Source organism: Procambarus clarkii, chromosome 10 (genome assembly GCF_040958095.1).
Source record: "Procambarus clarkii isolate CNS0578487 chromosome 10, FALCON_Pclarkii_2.0, whole genome shotgun sequence".
In the NCBI taxonomy this organism is placed as follows: domain Eukaryota; kingdom Metazoa; phylum Arthropoda; class Malacostraca; order Decapoda; family Cambaridae; genus Procambarus; species Procambarus clarkii.
In genome coordinates, this window is record NC_091159.1 from 26,079,145 (window position 1) to 26,098,869 (window position 19,725).

General features: G+C 43.6%; 2 protein-coding genes across 2 annotated transcripts in view; both read left to right on the top strand.

Moving 5' to 3' along the window:
* The window catches only part of LOC123773410 (T-box protein H15), a 37,066-nt gene extending 21,648 nt beyond the window's left edge, over positions 1-15,418 (top strand). The window contains exon 2 of the mRNA XM_045767163.2: positions 14,767-15,418. Coding sequence (XP_045623119.1) covers positions 14,767-15,065 — 299 coding nt within the window. The 3' untranslated portion in view covers positions 15,066-15,418. The remainder of the gene's footprint in view (positions 1-14,766) is intronic.
* The window catches only part of LOC123752510 (T-box transcription factor TBX20), a gene marked incomplete in the record, with an annotated part of 253,446 nt that overhangs the window by 22,249 nt on the left and 211,472 nt on the right, over positions 1-19,725 (top strand).

Genomic DNA, 19,725 nt, shown 5'->3' on the forward strand with positions numbered 1-19,725 from the left:
CTGCAGCAGACACCAGCTCCACACCCACCTGCAGCAGACACCAGCTCCACACCCACCTGCAGCAGACACCAGCTCCACACTCCCCTGCAGCAGACACCAGCTCCACTACCCCCTGTAGCAGACACCTGCTCCACACACCCCTGTAGCAGACACCTGCTCCACACACCCCTGCAGCAGACACCAGCTCCACACTCACCGCTAGGATCAATCACAGACTCACTTTCCTGGAGTAATCCGCGCGGGGATTTAGGGAGTATAGGCTCTGAATCCCACACTTCAGGGAAGGTCAGGAATATGGCACTATGATCATTTGTGGCTTTGTCGGATTGGTAGTTGTGGTTGGTGCCAGTCGCCAGCGGCTGGACCTCTCGTTGCCACCCCTGGGCTGTGGCAACTCCCTTCATCACCACAGTACTGTGGCAACTCCCTTCATCACCACAGTACTGTGGCAACTCCCTTCATCACCAAAGTACTGTGGCAACTCCCTTCATCACCACAGTACTGTGGCAACTCCCTTCATCACCACAGTACTGTGGCAACTCCCTTCATCACCACAGTACTGTGGCAACTCCCTTCATCACCACAGTACTGTGGCAACTCCCTTCATCACCACAGTACTGTAGCAACTCCCTTCATCACCACAGTACTGTGGCAACCTGGCAGGGACAGGGCGCCTGACAGCTGGGTAGACAGCGCTTCGGATTCATAGTCCTGAGGTTCCGGGTTCAATCCCCGGTGGAGGCGGAGACAATTGGGCAAATGTTTCTTTCACCCTAATGCCCCTGTTACCTAGCAGTGAAATAGGTACCTGGGAGTTAGACAGCTGCCAGGGCTGCTTTTTGGGGGGGGCTATAACAAAAAGGAGGCCAGGTCGAGACCGGGCCGTGGGGACGCTAAGCCCCGAAATCAACTCAAGATAACCTTGCAAGAGTAATTATAGTACTATAGCAAGTCGATAGATCACACAGTACTGTGGCAACTCGTTTAATCACTCAGCAACACAAAACTATGGCAACTCACTACATCACAGTACTGTGCAAGTCCGCACAGTCTACTTGAACCCCCTCTCCCCCCCCCCCCCATGGATGAGCACCCATCATGGGGTAACTCACATAATCTCGGATAGTTTATATGTAGTCCCGTGTATTTACCCCCCGTTGTAGCCTAGGCCAATCAGAACTTAAGCCCCGCAATCAGACAAACATTTTGTAAAAGAATAACCAATAATGGTCGGTAAATGGACCATTCAGACTTTTTAAGCCCGGCGCCCGTGAAATCGTATTACGACACAGCCAATCATCGCGTTTCGACATTGTTTCATTCCTTAAAAAGTGAGAGAAAGCGTGTGTGTGTATATATTGCATACCACACTGTCTCTTGCAGGGCATATAGCTGCAGAAATGTGTATACATTCACCACTTCCTGATTTAATTTTTTGTTTAAATTTGCCCCGAGGGGGCAAGTTTATTGGGCAGCGCCACTCATCCTGTGAGTGGACACACCGCCATAGCAGCATGTACAACACTCCCCAATAGGAAGAAAACCCGCTGGGTTGTTCATCCTGTCACTTGTACCCAGACACAGCTGGGACTTGCTTAACTGTCTCAAGTGAACAGCTTATCAAACAAGAAGATTAACATTCGTCAATCCTGAAAATCTTACGTTATCTGTTGGGTGCAAAATGGGGGAATCTTTCGCCTCCTGATGTGTATTTGTGGATTGGATTATTATTTATTTATAAGTTATAATGTCTGTGTCTGAGGTTCACTGTCAGACGCTTGGGATATAGCCTCAAATATGTTTGCACCATGATGCATGGCGGGTATGTGCCCAACATGGTCGGGTCTGCGTCGCTAGAATTCAAGAAAAAACAGCGTGTTGTGGACACATACTGCCCATTACAACTGATTTTGCCACTAGCCACATATGGCTAAAATATTAAATAATTTGTTTATTGAAATATGAAAATGAGAAAACTGGTACTCATTCATCTCTCAGCTCGCCCTCCTAAGGTTTCCCAATGTCAGGAAACTGTCGTACTAAGGTGCCGTTATACTAACCCACCAGAGGACCTAAAACAGAAAACGGTACAGCATGTCAGTTTCGCGAGCCGCTACCATTTTCTAGTACGACGATTTTTGGCCTTATGTAGAGTATACGTCAATATGTGACGTTCTATTAGGAGAACGGGTTACATCTCTAGTCTTGACCAAGACTGGTTGGACCGGTCTGAATAGCCTCACCTGGCCCAACCTCGTGGACAACCAGAAGTTGGCACCTGGCATCATGACGGGATCATCCATTAACAACTTCGACCTGGTATTAACTTCTCAAGAACATAACTCCACCAATGATCATTCATACCTAGTTTGACTCTCATCTGGAACTTGGGCGCTCAACAAGTTGTTACATGGTAAATTAAGTCAATTGCCCAAGTTGGCTCTTGGCTCAATCATTTCCTTATTTTATACCTACTTACCATTGAAGTTACTGTATTTCTAATGAATACAAATAAAAATCTTATCAAATAAATGAGTCTCTAGGGGCAGAGAGAGAGAGAGAGAGGAGAGAGAGAGAGAGAGAGACGAGAGAGAGAGAGAGAGAGAGAGAGAGAGAGGAGAGAGAGAGAGAGAGAGAGAGAGAGAGAAGAGAGAGAGCCAGAGTGAGGAGAGAGAGAGAGAGAGAGAGAGAGAGAGAGAGAGAGAGAGAGAGAGAGAGAGAGAGAGAGAGAGAGAGAGAGAGAGAGAGGAGAGAGAGAGAGCGAGCGAGAGCGAGGACAGAGAGCCAGAGAGAGAACCAGAGAGAGGGTTCACAGACAGAAACAGTCCCACACAGACAAAATCTCAGGTGCCACGGTATAATATATACATATTAGTTATGTATGTCTGCATGTAGCACTAATACCCAGAGTTACATAAAAAAACTGTTTTAAACTAGAATATTAAATTAAAAGTTATTTTAGGGAATAATAAGAGCCTTGCATTATAATATACACGAGAGAGAGATTGTTAAATGAGTCATAACTAAAAAAAGAAACTAAATACGCCCATTAATTTAATACTGCCTAAGTTAGAAATTCATATTAACATATAATAATAATATTATCACATGTTAATTTATGTTTTAAACACATATTAATTTGGGTTTATTAATTTGGGAAAGAAATAACAAATAGATTTTTTCCAAACTGACAACCTTTTTCACCTGTCGAAACTTGAGACTGTTTTTTTTTATAAAAAAAATTATATAAATTATATAAATATAAATAATATTTATATTTATATTAATAAATAATAGTAAATAATTATTATATAAATAATATATTATATAAATAATATCTTGCATAGTATATTATTTTTATATATAAAAAAAAAGATGAAGGAACTATTTCTATTCTGAACAACGTGGCGCTGACGGTCGTAAATCCCAATTACTTTATTTATGGAGTAGTCCATCTCTATCATTACCGGGAGGGAGGAACTGGTCCGGGAATACCGGTGAAACACCAGTACTAAGATGATGTATGGGTTACACTCCGTGTCTGCCATTACTGAAGGCGCCTCTCTCTTTACCATTCCTTCCCCCGTCCCATCCCAAATCCTGACCCTTTCCCAGTGCTATATAGTCGTAATGGCTTGGCACTTTCCCCTGATAACTCCTCTCCCCCTCTACCAGGCCTGCCTCGTCCCCCTTCACACACACACACACACACACACACACACACACACACACACACACACACACACACACACACACACACACACACACACACACACACACACATACACCCAGTTGACAGTATAGGGGCCCTCGCGGCTGAGTGGACAGCACTCGGGGGATCGTAGTCCGAATGGCCCGGGTTGGATTCCCGGCGGAGGCGGAAACAAATGGGTACTTTCTTTCAGCCTGATGCCCTGTTCACCTAGCATTAAATAGGTACCTGGGAGTTAGACAGCTGCTACGGGCTGCTTCCTTGGGATGTGTGCGTGTGTTAGAGAGAAATATATGTAGTAGACATAATAGAGGAAAAATAGACTGGCTAGAAAGGCGGGATCCAAGAGCTTATAGCTCGATTCTGCAGATACAAATAGTGAGTAAAAATAGTAAATACACACCCAAAAAAAGACACGCACACACACACACACACACACGCGCGTTTGTGAATATGAAATTCTTTCAGGAACTTCAGTAATTAAGATCACTAGCATCTTTGAACTACCTATCAGGATGTAAAGATTCTCTCTCTCTCTCTCTCCCAGACTGATGATGCCCTCACCCTTGAGGTTGTGACTGGCATAATGGCCGTGTCTGTTGATAATCACAAAACACCGACCTCAACCTTATCTATTACGCCAATCCCGTGGCAAATGGCCCCGCGAAGCTTGACTCACACGTTGAGAACTCTGGCTCGCGATACCACGTCCCCGCGCTTGTGTGTGGCGTGGGGGATGGGGGTTCGAGGCTCCTACACGTGTCATGGGGGCTGAGGGAAGGGAGGGAGGGTTAAGTAATGACGGGTGTGCATAATACTGGATCAGGAGGAAGTTGACACGTTACAGCCCCGCTCCTGTGCCTGGTAAGTCCACTACGGGATCACCGTAGTCCGTGCTACTTGGAACTATTTGTTCCCAGTAGCTGAATCTATAACAACAGGAAGGTGAAGGGGCTAGTGTGTGGTGACTACGGACTGGCAAGCAGCGTGTGTACTAGGCAGAAAGTTGCAATGTAGCAGATTGGGTGCTTGGCGGCCTGCAGTGAGGGAGGGGGGTGAGATGAGGTAAGGTAGGTAGGAGTACACTTGGGCAGTCGTGTAAGATGAAGGAAGGGGGGGGGGGAGGAGATGGTAGTATTCATTTATTCACTCACTCACTCACTCACTCACTCACTCACTCACTCACTCACTCACTCACTCACTCACTCACTCACTCACTCACTCACTCACTCACTCACTCACTCACTCATTCACTCACTCACTCACTCACTCACTCACTCACTCACTCACTCACTCATTCACTCACTAACTCACTCACTCACTCACACACACACACACACACACACACACACACTCACTCACTCACTCACACACACACACACACACACACACACACACACACACACACACACACACACACACACACACACACACACACACACACACACTCACTCACTCACACACACACACACACACACACTCACTCACTCACACACACACACACACACACACACACACACACACACACACACACACACACACCTCATGTTCCCCAGAAGAGGAGTCACGCCTTCTGGCGCCCCCTTGTTAGGGCAAACACGTTAGGACACATTTGATCTTTGAAAATTGATATAATTAGAGTTTTGAATTACGGGAGTGTGGATGTCCGGGCTCTAGCCTCCACCACTAGCCATCCTAACTATCCCTCCCTCTTCACTTGGTCTCAATTAAGCGAAATTCAATCTGTAATTTTTTTGCCACGCCCCCCCCCCCCGCCCCCCTTCCCCTCCACCCCCCCCTCCCCTCAATCATCTGGGTGATTGGCTGGAGACATGAACGATGCCAGGGCTGACCAATGGGAAGAGAGGATACGGCTCGAACATCCTGTCCCCCCCCCCTTGACAGGATCCTGTCTACCTCGTCCGTTTATACAGGATGAACGCCTAGCTGGCCCCCTAGCGTCCTACTGCCCCGGGGCCCATTCCTAGCTGGGCCCCTTAGCATCTCAATGCTCCAAGGCGCACTCCTAGACGCAGGGGGGAGTTTGCTTAGTAAATTTTGTAACGCAAACTCGATGAAAATTACTGTGAAAGTTGCGCTTGGTATTATATCTTATACAGCTGGTACCACTACAGGCTGTGTGTATAGGGACTCTGCCTCGGCGAAGAGAATATGTAGCACCTTGGGTGAGCCTAATACATAACTTCTGCTGACGGAAATTACTTATCAGATATGACTTCAAAACCACATACAATTACACATAAAAGAATTGAGACCCAATGCTATAGGAATGATATATAACAACAACAGACCCAGTCAGCAGGAGAAGCGTTTAAAGGATTAACTTTGCCTCCGAAGATGTTGAAGAGAGCTCCAACGAAAACGCGTCCAGATGTGACACTTTGGAGAGTTAATTTTTCAGCTTCAAGACAGAGGGAGATAATGGTTGGATGCTGATCTCTCTCTCAGAGGCTGGACTTGAAGGAGGAGGTGGATCATGTTTAACAAGATCAGACACCGTTGGTACTGGTAGCCAGCCCCCCCCCCCCCCCACCTCCGTCCTCGCCATAGGTTCTCCGGCCCTGTCAACCATCAATTATTGTGAAGCTCGGAACCATCAATTATCCATCAATTATTCCCTAGTTTGAATGAATGTCTCGCCTCCACTTCCTCACCTTGCAATAATATATTAATAAATTGTGGGTCAGCTCGCACCGTCGACCATATAATTGAATTTAATGTTACGACGGCAGTGATTACAAGGTGAGTTAGTGAGGCAGGTCTCTCTCTCTCTCTCTCTCTCTCTCTCTCTCTCTCTCTCTCTCTCTCTCTCTCTCTCTCTCTCTCTCTCTCTCTCTCTCTCTCTCTCTCTCTATCTCTCTCTCTCTCTCTCTCTCTCTCTCTCTCTCTCTCTCTCTCTCTCTCTCTCTCTCTCTCTCTCTCTCTCTCTCCATATATATTGCTCTTTATTTAGTAACAAGGACGAGACTATGGACTTGAGTTTGCTAGATCTAGCACGGGGTTTAGGCCTGTGATCGGCTCTCACGTCTGCCTCCCTCCAGCCGTCATTAAGGAAACCTTTGTTGTGGTGTCTTGGTGTTTCTTCTCTGTGTTGTGGTGTCTTAGTGTTTTCTTCTCTGTGTTGTGGTGTCTTAGTGTTTCTTCTCTGTGTTGTGGTGTCTTAAGTAGTGTTTCTTCTCTGTGTTGTGGTGTCTTAGTGTTTCTTCTCTGTGTTGTGGTGTCTTAAGTAGTGTTTCTTTTCTGTGTTGTGGTGTCTTAAGGAGTGTTTCTTCTCTGTGTTGTGGTGTCTTCAGTAGTGTTTCTTCTCTGTGTTGTGGTGTCTTAGTGTTTCTTCTCTGTGTTGTGGTGTCTTAGTGTTTCTTCTCTGTGTTGTGGTGTCTTAAGTAGTGTTTCTTCTCTGTGTTGTGGTGTCTTAGTGTTTCTTCTCTGTGTTGTGGCGTCTTAAGTAGTGTTTCTTCTCTGTGTTGTGGTGTCTTAGTGTTTCTTCTCTGTGTTGTGGTGTCTTAGTGTTTCTTCTCTGTGTTGTGGCGTCCTTAAGTAGTGTTTCTTCTCTGTGTTGTGGTGTCTTAGTATTTCTTCTCTGTGTTGTGGTGTCTTAAGTAGTGTTTCTTCTCTGTGTTGTGGTGTCTTAGTGTTTCCTCTCTGTGTTGTGGTGTCTTAGTGTTTCCTCTCTGTGTTGTGGTGTCTTAGTGTTTCCTCTCTGTGTTGTGGTGTCTTAAGTAGTGTTTTCTTTTCTGTGTTGTGGTGTCTTAGTGTTTCTTCTCTGTGTTGTGGTGTCTTAAGTAGTGTTTCTTCTCTGTGTTGTGGTGTCTTAGTGTTTCTTCTCTGTGTTGTGGTGTCTTAGTGTTTCTTCTCTGTGTTGTGGTGTCTTAAGTAGTGTTTCTTCTCTGTGTTGTGGTGTCTTCAGTAGTGTTTCTTCTCTGTGTTGTGGTGTCTTTAGTAGTGTTTCTTCTCTGTGTTGTGGTGTCTTAGTGTTTCTTCTCTGTGTTGTGGTGTCTTAAGTAGTGTTTCTTCTCTGTGTTGTGGTGTCTTAGTGTTTCTTCTCTGTGTTGTGGTGTCTTAGTGTTTCTTCTCTGTGTTGTGGTGTCTTAATAGTGTTTCTTCTCTGTGTTGTGGTGTCTTAGTGTTTCTTCTCTGTGTTGTGGTGTCTTAGTGTTTCTTCTCTGTGTTGTGGTGTCTTAAGTAGTGTTTCTTCTCTGTGTTGTGGTGTCTTCAGTAGTGTTTCTTCTCTGTGTTGTGGTGTCTTTAGTAGTGTTTCTTCTCTGTGTTGTGGTGTCTTAGTGTTTCTTCTCTGTGTTGTGGTGTCTTAAGTAGTGTTTCTTCTCTGTGTTGTGGTGTCTTAGTGTTTCCTCTCTGTGTTGTGGTGTCTTAAGTAGTGTTTCTTCTCTGTGTTGTGGTGTCTTTAGTAGTGTTTCTTCTCTGTGTTGTGGTGTCTTAAGTAGTGTTTCTTCTCTGTGTTGTGGTGTCTTCAGTAGTGTTTCTTCTCTGTGTTGTGGTGTCTTTAGTAGTGTTTCTTCTCTTTGTTGTGGTGTCTTAGTGTTTCTTCTCTGTGTTGTGGTGTCTTAAGTAGTATTTCTTCTCTGTGTTGTGGTGTCTTTAGTAGTGTTTCTTCTCTGTGTTGTGGTGTCTTAAGGAGTGTGTCTTCTCTGTGTTGTGGTGTCTTAAGGAGTGTTTCTTCTCTGTGTTGTGGTGTCTTAAGTAGTATTTCTTCTCTGTGTTGTGGTGTCTTAAGGAGTGTTTCTTCTCTGTGTTCTTTAACAGACTCGACAGGTCTGGTTCTTTCAGTCTTTGTACTATTTCTTGTTCTCAATTCTACAATTTTTCTTCTTTTCTCACAATCTTGGGATGAATTCTTGCAAACTTTTCTGAATCTCGGCCGGGAATGGAACCCGGGCCCTTAGGACTACGACCTCCTCCATAATACCTGCAACAATCTAACACTCTCTTCTACCTCAACCAGAATTTTCTCTAAAGATACAAATTAAAATTTACACATAACGTCAAGTAAAGAGAGAAATTTAGCGTCTCGTGAGACAAAGGTTGATGAAAACCTCCATGGTTTTTATTTCTAAACCTAAAAAAAAAAAACTAAAACAAAAAAATTAAAAATTCCACTTTAATGCTTTTCCTCTCCCCTTTCTCAGGGGTTATGGGTCTCGCCTATAAACCAGCGATGTTACCCTACTTCAAATATTTTTTGAAGGAGTGTAACGTCTATATGAAGGAGGATAACTTCTATGTGAAGGAGAATAACTTCTATATGAAGGAGGATAACTTCTATGTGAAGGAGTGTAACTTCTATATGAAGGAGTGTAACTTCTATATGAAGGAGGATAACTTCTATGTGAAGGAGTGTAACTTCTATATGAAGGAGTGTAACTTCTATATGAAGGAGGATAACTTCTATATGAAGGAGTGTAACTTCTATATGAAGGAGTGTAACTTCTATGTGAAGGAGGATAACTTCAATATGAAGGAGGATAACTTCTATATGAAGGAGTGTAACTTCTATATGAAGGAGGATAACTTCTATATGAAGGAGTGTAACTTCTATATGAAGGAGGATAACTTCTATATGAAGGAGGATAACTTCTATATGAAGGGAGGATAACTTCTATATGAAGGAGTGTAACTTCTATATGAAGGAGGATAACTTCTATATGAAGGAGTGTAACTTCTATATGAAGGAGTGTAACTTCTATATGAAGGAGGATAATCTTCTATATGAAGGAGTGTAACTTCTATATGAAGGAGGATAACTTCTATATGAAGGAGGATAACTTCTATATGAAGGAGGATAACTTCTATATGAAGGAGTGTAACTTCTATATGAAGGAGTGTAACTTCTATATGAAGGAGGATAACTTCTATATGAAGGAGGATAACTTCTATATGAAGGAGGATAACTTCTATATGAAGGAGTGTAACTTCTATATGGAAGGAGGATAACTTCTATATGAAGGAGTGTAACTTCTATATGAAGGAGTGTAACTTCTATATGAAGGAGGATAACTTCTATATGAAGGAGGATAACTTCTATATGAAGGAGTGTAACTTCTATATGAAGGAGGATAACTTCTATATGAAGGAGGATAACTTCTATATGAAGGAGGATAACTTCTATATGAAGGAGGATAACTTCTATATGAAGGAGTGTAACTTCTATATGAAGGAGTGTAACTTCTATATGAAGGAGTGTAACTTCTATGTGAAGGAGGATAACTTCTATATGAAAGAGGATAACTTCTATATGAAGGAGGATAACTTTTATATGAAGGAGGATAACTTCTATATGAAGGAGTGTAACTTCTATATGAAGGAGGATAACTTCTATATGAAGGAGTGTAACTTCTATATGAAGGAGGATAACTTCTATATGAAGGAGGATAACTTCTATATGAAGGAGTGTAACTTCTATATGAAGGAGTGTAACTTCTATATGAAGGAGGATAACTTCTATATGAAGGAGTGTAACTTCTATATGAAGGAGTGTAACTTCTATGTGAAGGAGGATAACTTCTATATGAAAGAGGATAACTTCTATATGAAGGAGGATAACTTTTATATGAAGGAGGATAACTTCTATATGAAGGAGTGTAACTTCTATATGAAGGAGGATAACTTCTATATGAAGGAGTGTAACTTCTATATGAAGGAGGATAACTTCTATATGAAGGAGTGTAACTTCTATATGAAGGAGTGTAACTTCTATGTGAAGGAGGATAACTTCTATATGAAGGAGGATAACTTCTATATGTTGTAGGATAACTTTTATATTGAAGGAGGATAACTTCTATATGAAGGAGGGTAACTTCTATATGATGGAGGATAACTTCTATATGAAGGAGGGTAACTTCTATATGATGGAGGATAACTTCTATATGAAGGAGGATAACTTCTATATGATGGAGGATAACTTCTATATGAAGGAGTGTAACTTCTATATGATGGAGGATAACTTCTATATGAAGGAGGATAACTTCTATATGAAGGAGTGTAACTTCTATATGAAGGAGGATAACTTCTATATGAAGGAGTGTAACTTCTATATGAAGGAGTGTAACTTCTATATGAAGGAGTGTAAACTTCTATATGAAGGAGTGTAACTTCTATATGAAGGAGGATAACTTCTATATGAAGGAGGATAACTTCTATATGAAGGAGGATAACTTCTATATGAAGGAGGAAAACTTCTATATGAAGGAGTGTAACTTCTATATGAAGGAGTGTAACTTCTATATGAAGGAGGATAACTTCTATATGAAGGAGGATAACTTCTATATGAAGGAGGATAACTTCTATATGAAGGAGGATAACTTCTATATGAAGGAGGATAACTTCTATATGAAGGAGGAAAACTTCTATATGAAGGAGTGTAACTTCTATATGAAGGAGTGTAACTTCTATATGAAGGAGGATAACATCAATATGAAGGAGGATAACTTCTATATGAAGGAGGATAACTTCTATATGAAGGAGGGTAACTTCTATATGAAGGAGGATAACTTCTATATGAAGGAGTGTAACTTCTACATAAACGATGCATCAGTGAGGGGTAACTAAGGTCAAACATCACAAGCAGAACACAGAAATCACAATAGCGTGATGCATCAAATGAACAAATGGTCAAGTTGATCTCCCGGTTCCAATTCTTTTGACCATGTCGTAGCTCAGTCGATTAAGGCGCGTCTGGGATCCCCTCGGACGTAGGTTCGAACCCTTGTCACGGCCCTTGTGGATTGTTCACAAGCAGTTTCAAAATATAGTTTTGTTTGCCATTTTGTCTTTTAAAACCATCTCGAACCTCTAACTCAAATTTCTCTGTTTAGTATCGAAAGATTCACACTTAAACGCTTATTTTACAGCCCATTTTCTCCATTTACTACTCCGTAAATATTGCAATGGTTTGACTTAGTCAGAAACGTTCAAACGACAGCGACCCACCTAACCTATTGAAGCCGTTATCTTGAGACTATCTTGAGATGATTTCAGGGTTTAGCGTCCGCGCGGCCCGGTCCTCGACCAGGCCTCCCTCTTCTTACACACCCTCAGGAAGCAGCCCGTAGCAGCTGTCTAACTCCCAGGTACCTATTTACTGCTAGGTGAACAGGGGCACCAGGGTGTAAGAAAATATACCCATTTGTTTCCGCCTCAACCAGGGATCGAACCGGAACCTCAGGACTACGAATTCGAAGCGCTGTCCACTCAGCTGTCAGGCCGAGGAAAATATCAGTATTGCGTTCTTTTTATTTTTACTAATACATCGTATATTAGTGAATGGGTTTATCGATTGCGCTACACTATATATGCGACGTATTAGGTGAGAGGATGGGGCATTTGAACCCAACCGCTTCCCTGTTGTTGAACTTTACTCTCTAACTCACAGGCAAAGGGACTTCAGCATCTTCCCTGAGGACTTAACTCACCAGCCCGTCCTCTTAAGGTGTTCCAACGTTAAGAAAACGGTCATTTAAAATAGTATCTCCTAATTTACCAGAGAACACAAAACAGAAAACGGGACAGTACTTTCGCGAGCCGCTTCCATTTTCTAGTACGATAATTTTTGGCCTTAGGCAGAGTATACGTCAAAATACTTCATTCTATAAGGGGGACGAGCTGGCTGATCAACTAACTCGCTTGGCGCCGACCTCACGTCATCTCCTCCCATGACAGGTCGCCAACCTCTCTCCCTCACCCAGACCCCAGACCACCTCTATACACTACGTGAAATCACCAAATACTACGAGTAGCTAGACACCCCCAGAACTCTCCATCATCTTACTAAGGCACGCAGCTTATAGGCCCTACGTCGACAATGGTACCGAGTGGCTTGAACAGCTTGTCCAGAACGAAGGCCTATTGCCCGGTGTTGACACACACACACACACAACACACACACACACACACAACACACACACACACACACACACACACACACACACACACACAACACAGCACACACACACTATTCCAGAGTGAGTTACACTGCCACACTACCTACGGTGAGATCCAATCACGGCTTAAATTCACTAACAATAACTTCGCATAGTACTTGTCAATGCAGACGAGGAGTCACAATAACGTGGCTGAAATATGTTGACCAGAGCACACACTAGAAAGTGAAGGGGACGACGACGTTTCGGTCCGTCCTGGACCATTCTCAAGTCTATTACTTGTCAATATCAACTAATGAAACACGGCTTCTGTGATGAAACCGAGTTTCATTAATAACGAAGGTCAGATTTAAGGAGCAAAGGAAACAATTTAATAAAATGACACTAAGAGAAATACAGACAGTTTTTCTACTAGCTTCTCTCGAATTGAAATTTAATCGCCTGACGGGTACTGTCCCGCTGCGCTGATCATATCTTCTTGAAACCAAAAATTAGTTCAGGCTTTTAAAAACTTCAACTTTAGCAAAATTAGAAACCTGAGTATCACAAGAATAAGGAAATTAGTACTTAGAAACAAGACTTGATAATTATTCAAGGACGGACCGAAAACGTCATTTTTCCATCTTGTGTTGTGTGGTTTGGTCGTCACTAAGAAACAAAGCAAACTGAGGGAAATCCACAAGGGCCGTGACAAGGATTCGAACCTGCGTCCGGGAGCATCCCAGACTTACAACTGAGGCTTACTTAAACTTCTCAACGACTTAAGCAATAGCACAAAAAATGGAAACTATGGTATTCTAAACCGTCACTAGGCTTCTCACTCAAAATTAATTCTCACAAAAATCCATAAATCACACTGGTGTTCTCTCCAGTCATCATCAATAACTCAACAAGCATATAAGTCATAAGACACTATGTCACAATTAGTTGAAGTAAGTAATAATCCTAGTTAGTTCCGTGGGACGATGTGGGTTCTGACGCAGTCTCGCGGGCGCGCGAAAATAGTTACCGTCGCTATATTTGAAAATGGCGATTTCTTTAGATTTCTTGAATATTGACATTTCCTTTAAATCGTTACGCTCAGAAACTTATAACTTGACAGACATGAACTCTGGTCAGTCTAGTCCTGCACATATACGCCAAAGAATGATTCTTGACGTCAGGAAGATGGGTAAAAAAAGGACGGTACCGTAACGCTGCCATCCCCTCACTCCCTCCCCCCTCACCCTACTCCCCTGACTCACCCTAAACATATCCCCACCCTATTACCCCCCTCCCCCCAACCCTCACACGAGAGTAATAACAGGGTATCGTATGTTCCTGGCGAGGTCTGTCCCATAGTTATTACCAGGATGTGATTATTTCCAGTTTTGAAAACTCGCTCAAATAATTAAGGCCAGTTATATTTAGGTCAGTGATTCGTGCCTCGGGAGTGGTGGGCGGGGCGGCCATGATGGACTCGTTCCTCCTCTTATTAACGGATAACTAGAGGTCTTGAACTACTACTTTGTAGGCTGAGGGGCGCTGTAACTACCGGAGGGACAATCTGTCCACACTCTCAGCGCGTTGTGATGTGAATGGCATGGAGACCAGAATCTTAAGGAGACGTTTGTAAAATTAAAGGAGCTTATTTTAGACGCTTCCCTCTGACTACTGAGGAGACTGTTTAGGTTGATCCAAAGTACTTATGGTTAGACAAAGCACACTTCAAGTCAGCTGCGTGTCAGATCCTGATTAGAACAGGCTGTGATTGGTTGATGGTACTGGCCAATCATGGTCTTAAACGTAACGCATAAGTGACCTCACGCAAGACAGTTGGCATTTGAGAAAGATGGCGGTCAAAACAAAAATAAAAGAATTAGTTTACACTGAGTTCCAATTATTTTACCTCTAACAGCCACAGAGAATATTTACTAGCATAACTCTCGCTTAAACCGTCAGTATTGCGTGCTGTAACTACGTCAGTTAGAAAACGTAGGAAACCAAACATTTACGAAAAACAGCATTTCATTTACAAGTATTTTTCAGTGATTGATAAAGATTAAACCACCCTGAAGATGCCTCTTTTTTGTATTAAAAAAAAAAGATGATTCAATCCTCAACATAGTAACCAATATCAATAATTTTTCTCCTTCACAGGGAAGCTGTCTCGAACGCCCTCGCCCAACCCACTGTCCCTCGCTGACGACGATCAAGAGCCCCCCGAAGTCAGCTCCTCGTCAGATGCCGCCAAGGACGACCCAGACGACGCCACCAGCCCCAAGAGCACCACCTCCTCCTCGTCCTCGGACGGCCGGGACTCCAAGAGAGCCCGGCTGGAGGGCTCCTGCAACTGCGAGGACCTCAGAGGCGTCACCTGTTACCTGGAGACTAAGGAACTCTGGGAGAAATTCCACGACCTGGGCACGGAAATGATCATCACTAAGAGCGGCAGGTAAGTGTTACTGTCTTACAGTCCGTGTGGTGTTGTCTTACGGTCCGTGTCCGAGTATTATTGTCTTACAGTCCGTGTCCGCGGGTGTTACAGCCTTATAGTCCGTGCCCGAGGGTGTTACAGCCCTACAGTCCGTGTCTGAGAGTGTTACAGCCTTACAGTCCGTGTCTGAGGGAGTTACAGCCCTACAGTCCGTGTCTGAGGGTGTTACAGCCCTACAGTCCGTGCCCGCGGGTGTTACAGCCTTACAGTCCGTGTCTGAGGGTGTTACAGCCCTACAGTCCGTGTCTGAGGGAGTTACAGCCCTACAGTCCGTGTCTGAGGGAGTTACAGCCCTACAGTCCGTGTCTGAGGGTGTTACAGCCCTACAGTCCGTGTCTGAGGGTGTTACAGCCCTACAGTCCGTGTCTGAGGGAGTTACAGCCCTACAGTCCGTGTCTGAGGGTTACAGCCCTACAGTCCGTGTCTGAGGGTGTTACAGCCCTACAGTCCGTGTCCGCGGGTGTTACAGCCTTACAGTCCGTGTCTGAGAGTGTTACAGCCTTACAGTCTGGCGAAAAGAGAATAATGCTCATCTTGCCTGACCCAAAAAGATATATTTAGTACCTACTGATGACTTTCAAGTGAGCTGGGGAAACTGATCTATTTTCGCGATTACACGAAACCTGATAAAATAAATAGTGTACGTATATAAATATACTGAAGTTTATGGCCAGGGTGCACCTGAGTACGTGCACCCTGATGCACATAACTCAGGTATGTACTACGCAGTAAGAACGATATACTACGCATATAGATGTGCCATAGTATATCTTGATATACCCGCGTAAGTTTGCCATTCAGAATATGACAGTAACTGGACTAGCCGGACTAGTCTGGCTAGCCAGCCAGACTAAGAGATTATTTTATATGTGGTGATCATGTCTCCTCCTAACTCTTCTGTCTTCTAGTGATGTGAGGTATAATTCCAGTAGCCTTTTCCCGTACCTCTCAGCTCTGGGACTAGTCTGGCGGCATGCCTCCGAATGTTCTCTAACCTCGTCTTGCGTTTGAGTAGATATGGACTCCGCGTGATGGTGCCGCATACTCCAAGAATGGTCTGACATACGTGATATTCTGAGTGATTCTTTAAAACAAATATCTGAAGGCAGTTCTCATATCTAACATCATAAGTAGTTCTAATCCTAGGAATTCTTATGAAGTTCCTAGCATATGCCGCTTATGACATAGTTTTGATGTGGTCCTCTGGAGACAGGTTCGGAGTGACATTCCCAGATCTTTCTCTTTCCCAGAAATTTTTGCAGGATTTCATCTCCCATTTGGGACCTTGTGTTCGGCCTCCTGCTCCCTACACCTATTTTCGTTACTGTACATTTGAGTTAAATTCTAGTGACCATTTGTTGGACCATTCTTTCATTTTGTCCAGGACATCTTGTAGTTTCTTGCTGTTTCCTCTAAATTATTCCTTCTCATATTCTATGAATCATTAGCAAACACTGAGGAACGAGTTTAAATTACCTTCTGAAAGATCCTTTACGTATATCAGAAAGAGGATAGGTTCGATTAATGAACCCTGTGGCACTCCGCTGGTGACACGCTGAGATCTCAATCCTGGCATAACTCTCCGTCTTCAGTCAGTTAGGTATTCCCTTACCCATTGGAGCATCTTTTCTGTCATTCCTGGCTGCTTTTCCAACTTAATACCCCATAATAGACTGCATATTCTTGGACTGACAGTCCAAGAATATGCAGTCAGCCTCCCTTCTCGTTCTTGTCTATTCTTTTTACTTGGTCATAGAATTATTTTAAACCTGTGAGGCAAGATAAGTTAAGAAACACTGGCCTGTAGTTCAGTGCCTCACGTCTGTCATCTATTTGTATACTGGCAATATATTAACGATCTTTCAACTTTTGGTAGGTCTCCTGTTTCCAATGACGTATTATACACGGTAAAGTGTGCATCTAAAGTGCTTCGTCTCTCTGCTTTAGTAGTCCACATGAAATTCTATTTGGTTCAACAGCCTTTACCATGTCCAGTTTCAGCAGATGCGCTCTCAACCTCGTCTCAGGTAATCTCAAATTCTTCCAAAGCTTCTTAGTTTACCGTCAACTCTCTCAGTTCAGAGCCTTCTGGCTTTATTATGATAACTCCCGGAATTATTTTGCCGAGTTCTTCACACACCTTCTTGTCTCGAGTCTCCAGCCACGACCCCTCGTTCTGTTGTTCCTAGATTTAACACTGCTGTTTTGCCTACCTTGCCTTGAAGTTACCTTGAAACGTTTCCGGGGCTTTGCGTCCCCGCGGTCCGGTCGTCGACCAGGCCTCCTCGTTGCTGGACTGGTCAACCAGGATGTTTGACGCGGCTGCTCGCAGCCTGACGTATGAATCACAGCCTGGTTGATCAGGTATCCTTTGGAGGTGCATATCCAGTTCTCTCTTGAACACTATGAGGGGTCGGCCAGTTATGCCTCTTAAGTGTAGTTCAAGCGTACCTTATAAATTTCCCTTAGAATCTTGAATGTTATGAAATAGCATTATATATCTCTCTCTCTCTCCTTTTCCCCAGAGTGGTAAGGTTCAGTTCTCTCAGTCTTTCCTTATAGCTTAAGCCCTTCAGTTCAGGAACGAGTCTTGTTGCATATTTTTGGACATTTTCTAGTTTCTCCTCGTCCATTTTCAGGCTAGGGTTCCGTGCGGGGGATACATACTCAAGTGTCGGTCTATCCTTCGCTGTATATAGGACCCGGAAAGCCCCTTTTGTCCAGATTTGTGTGTGAGTGTGTGTGTGTGTGTGTGTGTGTGTGTGTGTGTGTGTGTGTGTGTGTGTGTGTGTGTGTGTGTGTGTGATTCATCTAGTTGTGTTTGCGGGGGTTGAGCTCTGGCTCTTTGGCCCCGTCTCTCAACCGTCAATCAACTGGTGTACAGGTTCCTGAGCCTACTGGGCTCTATCATATCTACATTTGAAACTGTGTATGGAGTCAGCCTCCACCACATCACTGCATAATGCATTTCATCTGTTAACTACTCTGACACTGAAAAGTTCTTTCTAACGTCCCTGTGGCTCATTTGGGTACTCAGTCTCCACCTGTATCCCCTAGTTCGCGTACCACCCGTGTTAAACAGTTTTATCTTTATCTACCCTGTCAATTTTTCTGAGAATTTTGTAGGTAGTGATCATGTCTCCTCTTACTCTTCTGTCTTCCAGTGTCGTGAGGTGCATTTCACGCAGCCTTTCCTCGTAACTCATGCCTCTTAGTTTTGGGACTAACCTAGTGGCATAGCTCGGAACTTTTTCCAGCTTCGCCTTGTGCTTGACAAGGTACGGGCTCCATGCTGGGGCCGCATACTCCAGGATTGGTCTTACATATGTGGTATACAAGGTTCTGAAGGATTCCTTACACATGTTCTTGAAGGCTGTTCTGATGTTAGCCAGCCTCGCGTATGCTGCAGATGTTATTCTTTTTATGTGGACTTCAGGGAACAGGTTTGGTGTGTGTGTGTGTGTGTGTGTGTGTGTGTGTGTGTGTGTGTGTGTGTGTGTGTGTGTGTGTGTGTGTGTGTGTGTGTATGTATGTATGTATGTGTGTGTGTGTGTGTGTGTACTCACCTATATGTACTCACCTATATGTGCTTGCAGGATCGAGCATTGACTCTTGGATCCCGCCTTTCTAGCTATCGGTTGTTTACAGCAATGACTCCTGTCCCATTTCCCTATCATACCTAGCTTTAAAAGTATGAATAGTATTTGCTTCCACAACCTGTTCCCCAAGTGCATTCCATTTTTCTACTACTCTCACGCTAAAAGAAAACTTCCTAACATCTCTGTGACTCATCTGAGTTTCCAGTTTCCACCCATGTCCCCTCGTTCTGTTATTATTACGTGTGAACATTTCGTCTATTTCCACTTTGTCAATTCCCCTGAGTATTTTATATGTCCCTATCATATCTCCTCTCTCCCTTCTTTTCTCTAGTGTCGTAAGGTTCAGTTCCTTCAGCCGCTCTTCATATCCCATCCCTCGTAGCTCTGGGACAAGCCTCGTCGCAAACCTCTGAACCTTCTCCAGTTTCTTTATGTGTTTCTTCAGGTGGGGGCTCCATGATGGCGCGGCATACTCTAAGACGGGTCTCACGTAGGCAGTGTAAAGCGCCCTAAAAGCTTCCTCATTTAGGTTTCTGAATGAAGTTCTAATTTTCGCCAGTGTAGAGTACGCTGCTGTCGTTATCCTATTTATATGTGCCTCAGGAGTTAGATTAGGTGTCACATCCACTCCCAGGTCTCTTTCTCGAATCGTTACAGGTAGGCTGTTCCCCTTCATTGTGTACTGTCCCTTTGGTCTCCTGTCACCTGATCCCATTTCCATAACTTTACATTTACTGGTGTTAAACTCCAGTAGCCATTTCCCTGACCATCTCTACAGCCTGTTTAAGTCCTCTTGGAGGATCCTACAATCCTCGTCTGTCACAACTCTTCTCATTAATTTTGCGTCATCTGCAAACATCGACATGTATGATTCCACTCCTGTAAACATATCATTTACGTAAATTAGAAAGAGGATTGGTCCCAGCACCGATCCTTGAGGTACTCCACTTGTTACTGTTCGCCAGTCCGACTTTTCGCCCCTTACCATTACCCTCTGGCTCCTTCCTGTTAGGTAGTTCTTCA